Source organism: Chroicocephalus ridibundus, chromosome 8 (assembly GCF_963924245.1).
Source record: "Chroicocephalus ridibundus chromosome 8, bChrRid1.1, whole genome shotgun sequence".
Taxonomy (NCBI): Eukaryota; Metazoa; Chordata; class Aves; order Charadriiformes; family Laridae; genus Chroicocephalus; species Chroicocephalus ridibundus.
In genome coordinates this window covers 38931576-38949832 of record NC_086291.1, presented here as the reverse complement: position 1 = coordinate 38949832, position 18257 = coordinate 38931576, and the positions used below count along the sequence as shown (strand labels likewise).

Below are 18257 nucleotides of genomic sequence, written 5' to 3'. Positions count from 1 at the left end.
TCTGACTTTGTCTCCCGGGTGGGTAAGTGGGGGGACTCTCTGCTACCTGACAAGGGTTATGCCACGCTGCAGCCCTTCCCTCGGGGAGGCAGCTTTAGAGGCTCTCCTCCCGCTTCTGTGAAACAGGCAGCCAAACCTGGAGGAACTCAACATCTCTGAGGTTTGCTGCTTCTTCCCCTCCATTACGTGTGCGTGAGTGTGGCCACGAGGAAGGTCCCGCAGCACGTTAGCTGTGGAGGCAGCGAGGAAACCTGGACTCCCCTGTTCCGCCATCCCCAGGGGTTATCTCTACCCATACACTGTCCTCCGAGGGGGGGAGCGGGTGGCTGTGGCATGCTGCATCGCTTGCGGAGACACAGCTGGCACGTTGCAGAGCTGCTGTGGGTGCCCACATGACAGACAGGACTTATTGGATGGGCCTGTCCCGCCAGCTGGCTGCCACCATGCTGGCTGCAGGGCGCCGTGGCTCAGCGAGAACCCCGCAGCCACTGGCCTTGAGCTGCTCGAGCGGGCAGACGTTGCCCTCTTGCTGCTAAGGGCAATCTCCATCGAGAATATACGACTCGGCGTGCAAGAGGTGGAGGGACAGAATACCAGCCTGGACGTACCACCTCCCCCCAGCTCAGCAAACGGTGACAAAGTCTTGAAGTTTTGGTCCTAAACCTCCCTTGAACAAAACCAGACAAGCTGTTGGTCTGCAGGATTTCCAGCGAGCAACCGACCTCATTCTAGTTGTCGTCTTTGGTGGGCTTGAATTCAGAGCCTCAACAAGAGGAGTGTCCCAAAGCACGGCAAACCTGGACCCCTGCGGGAGGTCAGCGATGCAGAAGCCCACGTGCAATGGTTCTTGAGAGGGACGGGCAACCCCTTGCAGTGCAGCAGAGCTTCACAGTGCGAGGGGGCAAAAGCAGGTCTTCACATGGACCCAGAGGGCTTTAAGGAAGCAGGGTTTCACCGCACGAGGAGGAACATTTGAGGAAGAGAAACAGACTGCGCCCCAGGCAGCGGGAGAGTGCTGGCTGCAGCCGTCCGGCCCTGCTGAGCTGCTACTGCCCCGTCCCCAACACGCGCAGGACAGGAACGTGGGCTCCCCATCGTTTGTGGCGCGGGGGATCCAGCGTGGCGCGGGCTGGGAGGACGAGGCACCAGTCGCTGGCTCGCTGGACTTGTGCTCTTCCCCATGGGTTTCCAAAGCTGCCTCCCTCACCTTGTGGCTGTGAGAGATCAGGAGGACACCAAGGCCGGTCAGAAGCCCTGCCAGTCAACAGCAGGTGGAGGGCACAGCCTGTAACTTTGGAGGACAACTTAGCCACAAGAAGGGAGGTGACTCACCAGGGAACTGAAGCTGTATCAGCAACAGGGAGGCATGTATCCAGGTTCAGGGACAGTGTAGACAGTCCCAGCGCCTTATCTACATTTGCACAAGGGAAGCCAGCACCAAGTTAGCAAAACAGGAGTTGAACACTCTTAAATACTGCCCAGCTGAAGTCTGGATCCAGTTCCACGGAGCAGCCTGTTGTGTGATTTCAGAAGAGAGTCAGACGCAGCCTAAGACACCAGAGCACGGCCAAGGAGCAGAGCCACAGCCCTGCCAGGGTCACGCGGAGGCTCCGCGACCCAGAGCCGTGCTTGGGAGAGCAACAGCAAGGCAGGACTGGAAACAGCCAACAGGGTGCTTTAAAAGGCAAATCTTTTAAACCCTAGAAAACCTGTAAGTTTGCTGCTAGAAGCAATCTTGTGCCATCAGCTGGTTACAAAACATCTCCCAAGGAAGAAGAAAGAGAAGGCTGCGCATAGAAAATCCAGAAAAGAAGGCGCTGCTAGCAAGCATCACACTCTCCTCATACCACAGCACCACAGCAAGACAGAAGGGAGCCTTCCTTTTCCAGGAGTTAAGGCTCCCCCAGCCTCATTAGGAACTACCAGCCCCATGAGACATCACAGAATCACAGAATGGTTGGGTTGGAAGGCACCTCTGGAGATCATCTCCTCCAACCCCCTGCCAGAGCAGGGTCACCCAGAGCAGGTGGCACAGGAACGCGTCCAGGCGGGTTTGGAATGTCTCCAGAGACGGAGACTCCACCACCTCTCTGGGCAGCCTGTGCCAGGGCTCTGCCACCCTCACAGCAAAGAAGTTCCTCCTCATGGTTAGGTGGAACTTCCTATGCTCAAGTTTGTGCCCGTTACCTCTTGTCCTGTCCCCGGGCACCACTGAAAAGAGCCTGGCCCCATCCTCCTGACACCCACCCTTTCAGTATTTATAAGTGTTGATAAGGTCCCCCCTCAGCTGTCTTTTTTCCAGACTGAAGAGACCCAAATCCCTCAGCCTTTCTTCATAAGAGAGGTGTTCCAGTCCCCTAATCATCTTGGCAGCCCTTTGCTGTCCCCTCTCCAGCAGTTCCCTGTCCTTCTTGAACCAGGGAGCCCAGAACTGGACACAGTACTCCAGGTGTGGCCTCCCCAGGGCAGAGTAGAGGGGGAGGATGACCTCCCTCCACCTGCTGGCCACACTCTTCTTGATGGACCCCAGGATGCCATTGGCTTTCTTGGCCACCAGGGCCCATTGCTGGCTCATGGGCATCCTGTTGTCCCCCAGGACTCCCAGGTCTCTTTCCACAGAGCTGCTCTCCAGCAGGTCACCCCCAACCTGTCCTGGTACAGGGGGTTATTCCTCCCCAGGTGCAGCACCCTGCACTTGCCCTTATTGAATTTCATAAGGTTCCTCTTTGCCCAACTCTCCAACCTGGCCAGGTCTCTCTGTATGGTGGCACAGCCTTCTGCTGTGTCAGCCACACCCCCCCCAGCTTTGTGTCATCAGCAAACTTGTTGAGGGTGCACTCTATCCCTTCATCCAGGTCATTGATGAATACATTGAAGAGGACTGGACCCAGTACTGACCCCTGGGGAACACCACTCATCAGTGACCTCCAACTAGACTCTGTGCCCCTAATCACTACCCTCTGAGCTCCATCTTTCAACCAGTTTTCAATCCACCCCACTGTCCACATCACCCATAACTTTCCCATCATCAACCCCTCCAGGCGTGATAAAGAGCTCCCACTACTCGATGCAATCAAATGCGCCATTTTCCTTTCAGGTCCTCAGTCACATAGTTTAAAGCAGCTGTAAGGCTGAAAACCAGCGGCCAGCATCACTCAGCTCCTCCAGATCCTTCAGTTACACTTTCCTGCTACTGAGCGCCTTTGTTATGAAGGTCTTTAAGGGAATTGTAAAATTGTGATTTGTGGTGTTTAACCCTAAGCTCACTTTTGGAAATCAAGTGGAGAACGCCTATTCATACTCCCTTTTCCCTACTCCTGTCTCTTTTAAAAAAGAGGTGGCTCAGCCTGATAACGGTTACTGATGTCTGGGACTGTTGGCTTGCCAGCATGGATTTATTTGTCATGGAGACAGAAGCTGGCGACCAGGCGAAGGGGAACCTCTAGTGGCCACAGGCCTCCTTTGCAGCAAACCTTCACTGCAGCGCAGGGAGCTGGCGTGAAAATAACCTGGGAATCGTTTGTGCCAGCTCAGCAGCAATCCCTCTTTTGCACATCGCCGCCCCTCAGCCCACAGCTTTGCTCTCGCAAACACCCGCGTACGGCAGCACAGGAGGCCCCCGTGCCGTGTCTGAGGTGTATAACCTCGGGGTTTGCTTTTTCCCCACTTTCTGCCTGCCAGGACTTTCACTCAAACACCAAGAATTTAGTGGAATTTCACTGGAAACTCAAACAGCTTTTTTTTTTTTTTTTTTTTTTTTTAACTTCATTGGTCATTGCCTGCGGGTATTTTCCAAAGGCATTTTGCACAGAGGATCCTGGTATCCTCCAACTGCACCACTAAGTTCCTGTAATTCTCACAAGTCTCACACTTAAGTTTCAGGCATTGGCAAGGACTAGGAATATTTGTTCAAACCAGCGTTGCTAACTAGAAACACTCCTTTCAACCACGGCAAAAAGTGCCTGTGCTGTCACCAGGGAGGACATCCAGGTTAAAACCAAGCCATCGAGAGGAACAAAAACCCTGGTTTTAAACCAGCAGTTCCCGGCGGGAGCTGCCTGCCTGCTGCCGACCCCTTTGTGCCGGCACAAGGAAGGCTCAGCCTCCAGCGAGAGCAGGACTGCGGCCAAGCCGCCGACGGCGTTTACACGCAGAGGATGCAACGGCACCACTGGTCTGACCTACGAGTGTCGGTGGCCAGAAGACACCTCTAAGCTCCATTTTAAACCCAGGCTGGGCTGGGGCAAAACACACTCTCTGGCCCTGCCAAAGGGAAGACAGCTCATTTCAGAATTTGCCAATCTAAGGTTTTTTACAGTCAGTTTGGCACCTGATCTTGGTGGAAGCCTTGTGAGATCTCCTAATACGGCCAGGGACTGTGTAATCGTTCACTGTAGCAAAGAGTTCATGCAAGAGAAGACTTGCTCCAAGGTTTATTTCTCAGTTTCAGCATGCCATTTGCTGCAACAGCTACACGAAAGAAAATAACCAAACGAAGGACAAAGTCAGTTGCCTCCACAGTCAAATACCTTTTAATACAAACCAAGATTCTGCACAGTGACAAAAATACGATCAATGTAGGGGAGCGATTCCAATGGTAGGGTAGAAAATGAATTCAGCAGCACACCACCAGTCATCTGAAGAAAAACATCACCCCAAATAACATGCGCACTCATCTCAACTACGAATAGTCCAAATCGCATGACAGAGAGCTGGCAGAAGAGCATCTCAACGCTAACAGCTGGGTGCCTATGCCTCCGATACGTCCAACAACCGGCCTCCAGGTGTCAGTGGCAGGAGCTGAGCTCCTCCAGTGCCAGGGCTGCAGGGCAGCTCCCCCCCAGCCATGGCTGGGTGTCTCTGCGGTGACTGCCTGGGCAGAGATCTCTCCCCATCAAAAACGAGGAGGGATATCCAAGGACAAAGCACACAATTTCAATGCACACACACGAATAGCAGTTGATTGATCTGCAGGTGCCACCTCTCCATGGCTCAGCACAGATCTCTATTGGCATGAAGTTTAACTCTGTAAAGAACAGTACGGTCCCCCCTCCAATTTATCTTCAGTTATCTCAACACAGAGGAAAATGAGAGTTTTTCCCTTTCCTTTGTTAATTGGCCTCTATTAATAGGAGGACGATTAACGTGCTTCATGAGAAAAGGGAGCATGTCAAAGTGCATGATCTGTAGGAATGACAGCTTTTGGGTGCAGCGACGAAGTCCGTTCAGCCTGGCTGGCAGCTGGAGACAGCTCCTGTGGCCTGGAAACAGCTTAGATGTCATTTACAATAAATTCAAGTTTCTGATGTTAGGAGTTTCTAGTCTTTTCTGCCTTCAAGAGAGTCTTACAAAGCAAAACCAGCTCCTTTCAAAAAGAGCGAATACGCTCTTGAAGAACTGTGGTAGCTGCCGCCCAGCTTTCAGCTCTCCAGCTCCACGCCGAGCAGCTGATCAAGTGACACTGGCACCCTCGCTGTCACTGCTGCCAGTGGGACAACAAACAAGGACAACAAACTACATCAACAGTTGTTCAGAGTTGCAATGTCACCAAAGGACCTCAACAGCTGGGGTACTTCAGATAATTTTAACTTCCTGATAAGGCGCCCATCGTAGTCATTGTCTTAAAAACCAGGCTGTGGTCTCCATCTCAAGAGTTTTGCATATAACAAACTATTGGCTTAATTATCTGAACTTTGATATACACTTGGTCAGCAACAACCATTAACTACACAGATGAAAAAAATGCCTCTTTGCTACTGGAAAGAAAACCACGTCATGATGGTATTCCGCTAAGGTGTCTCACAACCGTTAACGAGAAATACACACGAGGATTTGCACATGAATAAGAACGTTCATTTTTACTGAACGAAAGGATTGTGTGAAGATGACACAGCACTGTACAATTCCTCTTGCCAGATTATTGCAGCCTCTTTTGCTTACTCAGGCTATTCCGATTTAAAGCACACATCCTAGCCTTGCAGGATGTCTGCAGCGGGGTAGTGCTATAGCAAACTAAACCCATCGCTGCGACGTGTGCCTCAAGAGTGATATGAATACCAACAGTCAGCAGGAGGAGGATCACCTGTAAACCCTTTTACCCTTGCTGTGATTGGTGAACTCATACAGGTCACGGCTCAAATCCCTCAAAAAAGCTAACAAAAAGGGGTCTTTAGTGGATCTTCGCTGCCGGAGGGTCAGAAGTTGTGCTCATCTGACACAAGGGAAGCTGAGCTGTCTTTTGAAAGATGCTCGAGACTCAGATGCCTAAACCTCACTGATGCCGCTCCTCCGAGTCTCGCACTAATATCCTGTGACGAATTTCTGAGCCACTATGAGTTATTTCTGATTTCAAACACCCCCATCCCTGCGCACTAAGAACAGGGCAGGGAAAGGAACAGTGTTTCTCAGATATGGCTTACGACATGGTACAGTACCCAGGTTTCGCTGACGTAGCTGCATCTGGCAAGGATGGGGACTGAGAAAATCACATCACTGCTGCCAGCCGCAGGAAAGATTTTGCAGATAAAACCTATTCATTTTGAGTCTAATGCTCAAGCCCCACAAATCCTGCCAACACACAGCTCGAGGGAATTTCTGACAAGTTAACAAGCTGAAAATTAATGCTATTGTGTTGTGTTTTGCCTTTTTTTTTTCCTTTTTCTCCAAGGGCACCTCAAACAAGCTCAAAAGAGCGGAGACAGGGACAAAACTGAAATGCCACCTAAGAGAACCTACTAAATGGGATACGTTTTTTCAATTATTTGGTTTGTCTTAGGAATACCAGCCAGTGCAAAGTGATACAGCCAGCTTTGAAAAAATAACAGACGGCAGCATTAGCCAGTATTTGTAAAAAGCCAGATACAACTCTTCAAGTTCCTCCCCATCAGAATACACAAGTATAACCGAATTATATCTGCCCTTCCAGTTCAATCAAGCTTACGATAAAGCTACGAAAAAGAGAGCTGGACAGAACTCTAACTAGAGTGGGATGTGGGAAAGAGAGGCCTGGTGCTGACTCTCAAACAGGGTGAAATAACCTAACTGCAAAAAGAAATGGTGCAAAAGACATCTTGAACTGTTGTATATGCAGTCTAATATTTCAAGGAGTTATTCTGACAAAAATAACAAATGGCATCTTAAGAAGAAAATAAAATTTTTGCCAAGTTTTTTCATGTACTTTGCAAGAGGCAGCACTTCACCAAGACACAGGGTATTTTCATCGATCACAAGCTAAACAAGCCAACATCACCAACAAAACCCACCAGTTCATCTTTCTCCTCATTTTACGTGTTGTGGTAAATGTTCTTACTAGCGAATTACCCACTGAAGCTTTGAGAGCAGCCCGTTGTGTGCTCTGGACTACCCATTGATTTCATGTGGGAGAAGTTCTACCACAGGTACCACAAGTTTTAGATAAAGACACTGGGCAATTGCCTCCAGACATCACATGTCACTGGGCGTGCTTGTAGAGAACTGCAGGAATTCTCAGAAACGAGCAAAAGCTTTTTTGCATGATCCAAACCCTACCAGAACACTGCTGGTGAAAAAGCCTTACCTTTTTCAGGACCTCACCACTAGGAAGACTCATGATATGGCAAAACAGTGTCACCTAGAGCTCTCCTGGGAAAGTCATCCACTACCAAGAATTACACGGCAGACCACTCTCCCCGCTCCTTTCATTTTCTTGTGGGGAGAGCTTCTGTATCACAATGTCTAATTCCCCAAACATGTAGGAATATCAGCATAGTTATTCTCAGATTTAAAGCTCCAGCTCAGCTTCCTGGAAAGATGAAGCAAGGGCAGTTTCTGAGCACTGCGTATATGCTCTGCCTTTCAGCTGACTGAAACACAAGTCAGTCTGAAGTTGTTATACTGATATGGAACAGGAATGTAAACAAAATCAAGCCTTTGAGACATCACTGTCCAGTATGGATGCCTTCCTCAGAGGCAGATTCCTCAAACAGGTGCCACTGGAACATGTCAAGCGTTGAGGTACAAGGAGAAGGCTAACTGGCAATCACGGCTCCTGTGTGAATCGAGGGCTTTCATAACTTAAGAAATGGTACTGATCTGTCTGCACAATGTCTGTTTATAGTAGGGCAACGGTTTTATGAACTACTGTTCTATGTCAGATCTGAGGTCACCAATGTTCCCTGTGAGCAGACATTTGATACTTCTGGCTCAAGCCAGATACTGGTGCCAGCGGCACACAGCTCTACAGTACACCCCAGCCAGCTCTGTGCCTCTGAGGAATCGCATCAAACTGCAAACCTGTCCTGTGATATGGACTTGTATCCATTTAGGATGGTCTAAAATCATTATATTTTCATTTTACCTAGTAACAGGACCTGAGTCCAGATCTCTAGAGGTAAAGAGCTGAGTTAATCAGATACATTACTTCACCTTGATTTGTCTTAAATAAAAGTAAACAACTAAGCCCTGCATTCAAGTGCACCACTTAGTAATTACTAAAAAACACTGATCCCAGCAGAAATTATGTTCTAACTTGGCTCCTGCATTAGAATTTGCCTTGGGAATCCTAGGACAACTGAAAAACTTGTTGATTAATGATAGTCGCGTCAACCATTCATGGTGTCCCTGAAGCCCCACACCTCCAAGACAGAGATCTGGAAGCTTTCAGAGCACAACGGCTGATTATTGAAAGTATTGCAGTGGCTGGTTCTTCCGTGGTTCAGATCTGCATCGAGGTAAAGAGCCTGGCCATCACCACCTCCTGGGAAGAGACAAAGACAAGTGTAAGGGCGCCTCTGCATTTCTCAGCGTGGGAAACTGCTGTACAAACAAAACAAACCAAAAAAGGACTTCAGTGCTTTTCTCGTGGGAACAACTGGAGGCCCTAAGTGATGTTTGCTTGCTGTCTTCAGGTGTAACAGTATGATCAAACGAAACAGAATAATTTTTTTTTTTAATTTAAAAAGAAGTAATGCAAGTCAGTAAGAACAAGAAGCCCAACTCAAATGTCTGCATCTAAGATTTGTTTTTCAGTGCTTGGAAACTACCAACTGCGTATTTTCCTTCCAGTAAAGAAAAAACAAAGACATTTGTTATCAAATCTGCTAGCAGTCAAAAATCAAAGCTGGGAGAAGAACAAGTAAGTTCCTCTTCAAGGAGTCCTCAGCATAAGAAGAACATGGACCTGTTGGAATGGGTCCAGTAGACGGCCATGAAGATGGTCAGAGGGCTGGAGCCCCTCTGCTGTGAGGACAGGCTGAGAGAGTTGGGGTTGTTCAGCCTGGAGAAGAGAAGGCTCCGACCTTAGAGCCCCTTCCAGTCCCTAAAGGGGGCCTACAGGAAGGTTGGGGAGGGACTCTGGATCAGGGAGTGTAATGATAGGACGAGGGGTAATGGTTTTCAAGCTGAAAGAGGGGAGATTTAGATCAGACATCAGGAAGAAATTCTTTACTGTTAGGGCGATGAGGCACTGGAACAGGTTGCCAAGGGAGGTTGTGGCTGCCCCATCCCTGGAACTGTGTTCAAGGCCAGGTTGGACGGGGCTTTGAGTGGCCTGGTCTAGTGGGAGGTGCCCCTGCCCCGGGCAGGGGGGTTGGAACTGGATGGTCTTTAAGGTCCCTTCCAACCCAAACCATTCTATGATTCTATTTCTCACCGTGAATTAGGCAGTATGAAGGTATGACTGTGCTTAAAACTTTGAGTTACTATCTTACACTAAAACGCTTGATATGCACGTTTTCCCATAGAAAATTTTTGTGGGGTAACATGATCAGGTTTTGGGCAGATTTATCTCTAACTGTAGCAATACTGAAATACATAAATGGTAAATAGAGATGACTCTCTTAGCTAGGGCAGATAGGAGGAGCTGGTAGCATATACGCTCAAATTCTCACACTGACTTACCTATAATGATGCATTCGCTGCTGCCAGCCATGAACATGGAGGCTGTTTTGGAAGGCAAGTTGAAGTGTCGAGCTGATAAGAAGGGAGAAAGGCGATCCGAGGGGTCTGATGGGATACTGCCAGAGGAGAGGGTGCGGGAAGCTGGTGGGGCGTGATTTTCTGGCTCCGAACCAGTTGTGGCCAGCTCTGGGTGTTTTATGATCACCCACTCATACCGTTCCACTTCTGGCTGCAGCTGCACAGGGGCAGAGAAGAGCAAAGCTTTAGTTAGCGCACATGTACCACACAGAGAGCTCTGCACAGCAAAGGACAGCCAAGCCCCTCAGACTCCACTCGCACAATTAGCAATGAAGAGAGATCAAACTGCCTTTTAAGCCAGACGTTATTACCCTAGCTTTTTAGGCGATTGAAGAAATGATACAGTATTTTCTCAGTTACCTTATTACATCTTTTAAGAAAATATTCTGCGCAAGGGGAGAAAAAGGGATACCACAAAAACGAAAACTAAAATTTTCTCCTCCAGATTAACGTTTCAGTAGACTTTATAAACAAGGAAGGCACATAATCCATCCTTGTCACATGGAAGGGAAGTAAGCGTTACTCGCACCAGGACAGCGGTTCTGCCTCGCTACTGGGTAGCAACAATAAAATTTTACTTACCCTAAATACAAAGCACTCCCCAGTTCCAAAGAAACTCAGCTTGTTCCCTCCTCGCCGGCGCTCGCTCCAGTCAGTTGACAGATAAGCACCACAGACCTAACACAAACAGCACCGTCAGGGGGCTTCCCATTGAAGAAGAAAGTGTGTTAAAGCAGTTGATACCAACATGTCACAGTCCAGAACTGAAGGTTTTATTTCAGTTTGATTTTCAAAATCTCTCTATCAGTGGATTAAGGCAGCACAAGTACTTATATCTAAAGATAGATTTAAACTGCTTTAATCCTTAACCCTTAAATCCTAAGAGTTTCATAAATTATTTCACATCCCTGAGGCCTTAAAGGAGAAATGTTACAACATAACGCCAGGTACCAAAACCACTAATTACTCCAAACTTGTAAAGCCTGACTCCCGCTTCCTCATTTTGGCATCCAAAGCAACAGTACTGTCATAAGTCAGAGTATGACCAGTTCTGCCTGAACATTTTCTGGTCATAAAGAGTAGCCTTAGTGGCTTTCTCCACTTCAAACTGTAGGTTAAAATCAGTTTAGCTAAGCCAGTGCTGAACTGGCTGAGATATTTAAAGCAGCCTATTCAAACAGCACGGGGTTCACTAGTTTCCAATACAGAAAAACACAGCCTTAGAGGACTGAGCTTTTCTGTGGAGTCTTTTGTTTGCGCTAGAAGAATTTCTCCCTACCAGCAATAGGCATCACCACCAAGGGGACACAGACCAAACAATGAAGCTCTAAGAATGGGATGAAAGCAGCTCTCCCTTTTTTTTTTCCTCCTCTTTTCTTCCCCAGAAACTACGGTTAAACGGAATTGTTTTAAGGTACATTTGCTGTTTAGCCTCCACCAGCATTACAAGCGGAGCTCCTAGGACAAAATTCCTAAGAGCAGGCTTTTTATATATATAACTGTGAGATATATATATATAGATATATATAGATAAACAAAAAGATAGCCAGAACTCCTTTTGATGTGATATGCTTGAAGTACATGAAAACCAGAAAAATCAGAAAGCAAATTTTCTTCTTTCTAAAATGTAACAATAGGCACATGAATAAAGAGTGAATATAATTCTTTGGAAAAAACCCCCAAAACACAAAACCCACCCCCCAAAACCACCAAACAAAAAAGCCCCCCATGCTTTTCTCCTACTTTTTTGTTTGGACTTTTTTTTTTTTTTTAGGGGTAGGCAATGAACCATACCATAAAAATCAACATTACTTCCAAAGCTAGACTTTTGACATGCTCCAGAACAAGCAGCAAAATAATAAATATTTTCCCCCTTCCCTTTAGATACCGCAGGCATTCTATAAGCCAATGGCACGTCAATGCAGGCCTGGGATGGCCAGAAACCACACACAGAACTACCAAACAGCCTGGAGCGTTAGCACGGCAAATAAGAGTAAAAATGGGCTTGTTTCCTGGGCAGTCATCCTGCAGGAACATAAGCAGAAATAGAAGGCCACAGGCTGCAATAATAGCTTAACGCTATAAATGGAATATTTTAGGAGTTGTTCACAGTGGCGCAGACAACCAACGCTCATTACAAGAAGCACCTGTGTGCCCTCCTACGGAGGTTCTGGAAAGCTTTCTTGTTTTATGCATTATTTTTTTCAAACAAGCATGAAATGAAGCTAATGTTTCTGCGTTCACATTATGTTGTCCAATATTATCATACAGAGTAGAGCACAGAACGAACGCTCATTAGATAAGGCACCTGCGTGCACTCCTCAGGTTCTCAGCACTTTATTTTTATTTTTTTTTAAACAAGAATGAGATGAAGCTAAAGCTTTTATTTCCACATTATGTAGCCCAATATTATTCATACCATTTAAATTCTGCTACTTTCCCCTCCTCATATCCTGGAGAAAATGAAAATATCTTTTATGAATCATAAGTTTCTTAACACAATTCCCCAGCTTCTCCCTCTGATTCTGCAATTAAGAGGGTCTGTCCAAGAGCTCAATGACTTACTCTAGTCCGTCATCCCACATTACTTACAAGAGAAAGAATGGCTGACCAAGACCTAGTTTAGAAGATTTACTCAAGAACACATAGTCCCATAATCAACAAATGGAACCATTTAAAGCATGCATTGTTAAAAAAACAAAAGCCCAAGCAATGTCAGGTCCCTTGCTTCTTCATTTTATTATAAACAGTTGTGTGGTGCAATACAGCATTGCATAACTGCCCAAAACCTAATTTCATCAGTTACTTTTCACCTCACTCACCTCTTTTGCTGTGGTCTTGATGAGGAGAAGAGTTGGTTCATGTCCCTCACTGTGAGAATAGAACCTGAAGTGCAGAGCACACAAAAATGAGGACTCAACTACCACCAACTGCAGTTCTTTTCCTCCTTAATGTCAGGCACCATCTCCTCCTTCAGCTGATGGCATGGCAAAAAAGACATCCGAAGACTAAGCATACTCCTGCAAATGCTTTCTAGTCCATTGTAAACAACAGAGTTGAGTGCAAACAAATATTATCTAGCAGTCCTTCTCTACTCAGTTCTGTGTACAGCTGTTCAGGCCTCTGCAGAATAACTAGAAGATTACCTAGCACAACAGTGGAATTTTACAGCATTTTGAATTAAGGCAACCTCAAGGAAGTTGCGTCCTGAGGCCTGATGGCTGCGTCTGAAGAGCTTTCCGTTTTCATAGAAAATAATTACGATACATTCTCGTTTCTTGCTTTTTCTTTTCCTCATAGGCACATGGGGCTGGGACAGCAGACCACTCCCCACCTCAGGACCTCAACTCCAGGTGTCAAAGTCATTATTAGGAGCTATAGGATTATAGTTTTCTGTGTCAAGTCCAAGGAGAACTCATACGTAGTTTATCCCACATGTTGTTATTTAATAACAAGAACAATCAGATTCATAGGTAGAGGACTCCAGTTTCTGGTTCTCTTATTCTTTGGATCGGTTTGAATGTGATTATCTATCAAAGAGGCGCAAGAGTTAAACCATTCATACCCAGCAGGGAACGAACCAGTCTCAGACCAGCATACTGTGTGAACCAACGCAAGTTTGACTTTTCCAGTTGGTCTTGGACAGTTTCAAATGGCTTGCCATGTTCTGGCATATGAAGTATCCTGGTCAAATGCTGCAGCCAATAGGAATTTGTCACATTTACATCCCATTGCTAATAATAATCTTCAGACCAATTTCTGACTAGGCACGGCCTTTTTTGTCTATCCAGCCAACAGTTCACCAGTTGCTCTTTTTTGCCCCACAGTAGAGAAGAGCGGGGAAGGTTCTCCTTACCTGCTCAGACTACAGCCATGTTCCAAGGTGGTGAAAAGCAAGAGGGGCTGGCAAAGTGCAAATCTTTCCGGGATCCACGACCAGATATCTCGCATCTCTTTCACGCTGACAATTTCAGACTTGAAGTTCTCAGCATGAACTGCCAAGTGCACATTCTGCCTGAGAAATACAATACAAAACATTGAGAAACAATAATTTAGCAACAAGTTTCGTATTACTGGACAGAAACACAAAAAGACAGCTGAACACTAAAGGACCCTGGTAGATGTACTATTGTTCAAAGCTCCAGCCCATGGGATTAGAAGGCCATGACTTAGTGAAGATAATAAACTACTGCAGTTTAATGTAATCCTTGAGAGGCAGTATCTGGCCTTACTGAAATACCTGGAGCAATTCCTCCGTATGGCAGCTGTGGCCTGCACCTTTATAGAGGACATAATGGTGAGCCACCTAGGATGACCATGACCTTAACAGCTCAAATTATATTTCTGTTTGAGACAGTCTCACTGGCGCTAGTATTGAAGCCTAGAGAACCGCATACCTAAAGAAACAGCCAGGACTTGAAATACACGGGTAGTACATTTTACCCCTCTGAGGTCCTGCCTATCATGGAATTAGAGAATTCCTAAAACCCTCAGAAATCTTAGAGGAATCAGTACGACCAGGCTAAGCAGTTTTAATCCAAGGCAAGTATTTGAAGCTTTTGGAAAGTTCCACCTCCTGGAAACATGTCATTACTAATGGCTTCCACTTCATTAAGAACCAAAGAAGTTCTTCGGTTCATGGTTACAGATGGAGCCTGAAAACATGAAGGAACGCTAGACACACCGGAACGCAAACCCCCATGCCCCCCAGAGGGGTCTGATACAATTATAAGATCTGATTTATGGCTTTTAAACACTTGAAGGTAATAATAATAATAACCATCATCATCATCTTAACCATCCTTCATTTCTCAGATGAAGTAAGCACAAAAACTCAGAGGCTGGGGACTAAAGAAGTGTTATTGCATCTGTGGACGATGTTATTTTTAAAATGCAAGGGTGACAGCCAAGTACATGGCGGAAGTGACATACAAACTTACACAAGATAGTAGCCATTAGTTAAATGAAGCTTCAGGAGGTTTGCTCTGCATGCAGGGGTTCAGTTGCAAGTATTTGCCAATTTCTGTGTTGGTTTTTTTTTTTTTTTTTTTACAATTACATATTTCTTTCCTCTCAGTTTCATGGAACATAAAGAGGACCTCAACACTGCATATCCGCATGTATCTGAATAGCTTAGCTCGCTCCCTAAAACACACAAACTATGAATTTTTTATTATTTTTCTTGCTTGTAGTACCAAGAAGTCAGCAGCGTTTGCACCGTACTCTAGAGCTGCACTTGCTTGGGGACATTGGGAAATGCTTTCTGAAATTTAGTGTAGCTGCCTTAGTGTCAGCATTTCTAATGAAATGACACCGTAGGTCACTTAAAAAAAAAAAATAAATAAAAAAAAAATTACTGCTTCCTCTAGCAAAATGAACCAAATCACTAATTGTGTTGCTCCCCTGCATTATTTAATTAGCCAGGAACTCATATGGACACCTCTTTAAGCAAGCTGCAACTACTAATGGGTTTTAAAACTTACGGTATCACTGACTAGGGCATTATTTGTGCTTTTAAACACAGCAAGCTGACACACAGGAGAGATCAACCGAAGCAAAGGATGAGCCAAGATGTGAACCCACATCTTTGGAATCTTACTTTAGGTCTCAGCCCTCCCAGCCCTGCCTGGGCTGCAGCTAAAGAGGGCTGAGAAAAAAAAGCCTTGGTTGCAGTTCATCAGAAATTATATTTTTCTCACATTCCAGGAATTAAAAACACTCGGGGCAGTCAACTAGTTTATTACAGTGAATTTCTGGAGGAAAAGGAATGATGATAAATAAGCTAAGAGTTAGTAGCAAACATTGAAACAGTTTTAAACTTACCAAACCTCAAACAAGCGAGCCTCGTAATTATTGGTATGCTTGATTTGCACATTTTTCACACTTCTGTGATCTGTTTGGGCAACTAAACTTAAGTACTTGTTCCTAAAAGGCACCCAACCTCTGGCTACCTTTTCTTTTGCCTCTGTTCCTTCGCCTGGCTACTACGAACTGCTGATTTAAGGACTTTCCTACTCAGACCCCACTCAAGCCTGCCTTCAGAATTCACAGTAACACAGCCCTTTCAGCACCCTGTGTCTTCCTACGACTTGTCCATGCAGGTAGAACATCACCTTTACAAACAGATCTTTCTGCTTTCCTAGAAAGCATTTACCATCACATTGGCCATTTAAAACTATTCCAGGCATGCCGCTCCTTGAACATCACGGTGAATCATGTTATGTTTAATGTCACCACTCAGTTAGTGAAACCTAGCCTGTAGCCTGACCAAAGGATTTGAAATAAAATGACCTGCTATTTCCCAGCTTTCAATCACAGCTGCAGGTGCTTCAGACTGAAACCTGATCCTGTGTTGAGACCAGTGTCGATAGGACACACAGCCTGCACCTACCCCAAGGCAAACGCCGTGCTGCTTAACAAAAGCATGAGTGTTTTGGAGGGGTTTCAGAAAATTGCAACTGGAGTCACAAGTTACTAAACTGTATTTGTCCTCTCATTTTTGACAGTATTTCCCTAATGACACTGAAAAATCACCTACTTCAGTTGGGTAGTTGCTTTTCATAGTCGTACAAGAGTGAAAGAGAACAGCACACAAGTTGGCTAAGAAAAAAAATAAAATGTTTTGGTCTATGCTGGTTGATGAAAATTAAATTTAGGCTCCACCATACCAGAGGTCTTTCAGGGTTATCTGGTAAAAAAACAGCAGTTTGAGAGAACAATAAATTCGGACCGGCACTGCATTAAAGTGCCACTAGAACTGAACAAATTCATTAAGATTTTACCCTCTATTATCATTTTCCTCAGTTCTTCATGTTGGCTTATTGGGATCAGCATGAAAACTTTCTATTGATTGCTGATGTTGGAAAGACGTGTTCAATTTTTATTACGCCAAAGGAAATTAGATTTAGGAAAGCAGCACAATTGAAATGCATAAAGGAGCTTATCTGCTGTCTCTGTAGGAATGTTGTTTTTACAGCTATATCATACAACGTGCTTCAGGGCCCTCAAAGTCCCTGAAGATAAAGCCAACATCGACGACCTGCAGCAGCAGCTGTCACAGTGGATATGCTCGGTATGTGTTCCAAGATAACAAATACCACACGTTCACTGAATTACATCTTCCTGCTCTATTCTGTTTTGGGTCAAGTCTTACAGGGTCTGCATCACCTTTAAATTCCATTATAATTTCAGTTATGGCATAAATGCGTGGTAGAAGTGATATGCTGTTTCTCAGTCATAAACGGCAACGTAAGCCATACAGGGTGTACAAAGCCTGAAACCTACTCCTGTGTTGAGATCAGTGTCAACAGACACCCTGCATCTACCCAAGTCCCCTCAAACCCAAACCCTGTGCTTCCTAGAAGAAATAAAGTCTTTCTGCTCCTTTCAGAACATTGCAACTATAGTAAAATAAAAATATATGGACACTGAAGATTTGCTTGGCTGGAATGAACAGCCTGCTGATCTATCAGAGGTAAAATCCTCAAGACACAGTATATTGATATGAAACATGCTTTGATAAGTCTCTTGAGGTGTTCTTTTAGACATGAAAACGTAAGGAAATGGATTCCAATTTTGATTTTATAAATTAGTACAAATGTTAGTGCACAGCACTCACTAAAGTTAACTCAGGGCACCTGCAACAAGGCCAGAAGATTCTCAAAGGCATTAATTTAAACCCACACATCTGTGGTACTTAACACTCCCAGGCAATGTTTCTCCTTTCCAAGTTCTCTGCTTATTGGGTATCACAATCCACTGCATTTTGTTCTTTAAGATTTGCTTTTCAGGCCAAGACTTGATGAATGACTTCATGAACCATTAATGCTATATGGCTGAGTAACTCTGACCTCCTTGACACAGGAAAATCGTCTGTCTTCTTGCCTCTAAAAAAAAAACAAAAACAAAAAACCACCAACCCTATCTGCTTAGAAATAAATATAATCTAGTATGAACAGAGACAAACCACTTTTAAGAGTGTGCCAAGTTGGGTTCAGTCCAACATTTTTCCAATTAACTGCAGAAAGGTTGCAAAGAAGAAAAAAAAAAAGCAGAGTATGTCTCACACCTATTGCAACAGCATCCACCAGGTTGGGATGTGGGACAATACCTCACAGTGCTGAAGACATGTTCCTTGAGATGTTTTAAAAAAAAAAAAACAAAAAACACCCACACTTTTTCTTCGAACGAAGAAAGAACTTCTATCCCACCATTAACACTATGCTTTTCCATTCTGGAAAACATGGGTTTGTATCCCTGTGTGGAAGCGCTATGTGGACAAGGTGGGCTCATGATCCTATGAG

The 18257-nt window shown here is 45.3% G+C and overlaps 1 protein-coding gene across 12 annotated transcripts in view; it reads right to left on the bottom strand.

Moving 5' to 3' along the window:
• Nucleotides 1-4418: 4418 nt before the first annotated feature.
• Nucleotides 4419-18257, bottom strand: part of TBC1D24 (TBC1 domain family member 24) — a 30608-nt gene continuing 16769 nt past the window's right edge. For all 12 annotated transcript variants that reach the window (XM_063343824.1, XM_063343823.1, XM_063343827.1 and 9 more), the window contains 5 exons: nucleotides 13811-13969; nucleotides 12777-12840; nucleotides 10537-10632; nucleotides 9877-10111; nucleotides 4419-8734 (listed from right to left, as the gene is read on the bottom strand). In XM_063343824.1, the coding sequence (XP_063199894.1) occupies nucleotides 8580-8734; nucleotides 9877-10111; nucleotides 10537-10632; nucleotides 12777-12840; nucleotides 13811-13969 (709 nt within the window). In that variant the 3' untranslated portion in view covers nucleotides 4419-8579. The remainder of the gene's footprint in view (nucleotides 8735-9876; nucleotides 10112-10536; nucleotides 10633-12776; nucleotides 12841-13810; nucleotides 13970-18257) is intronic.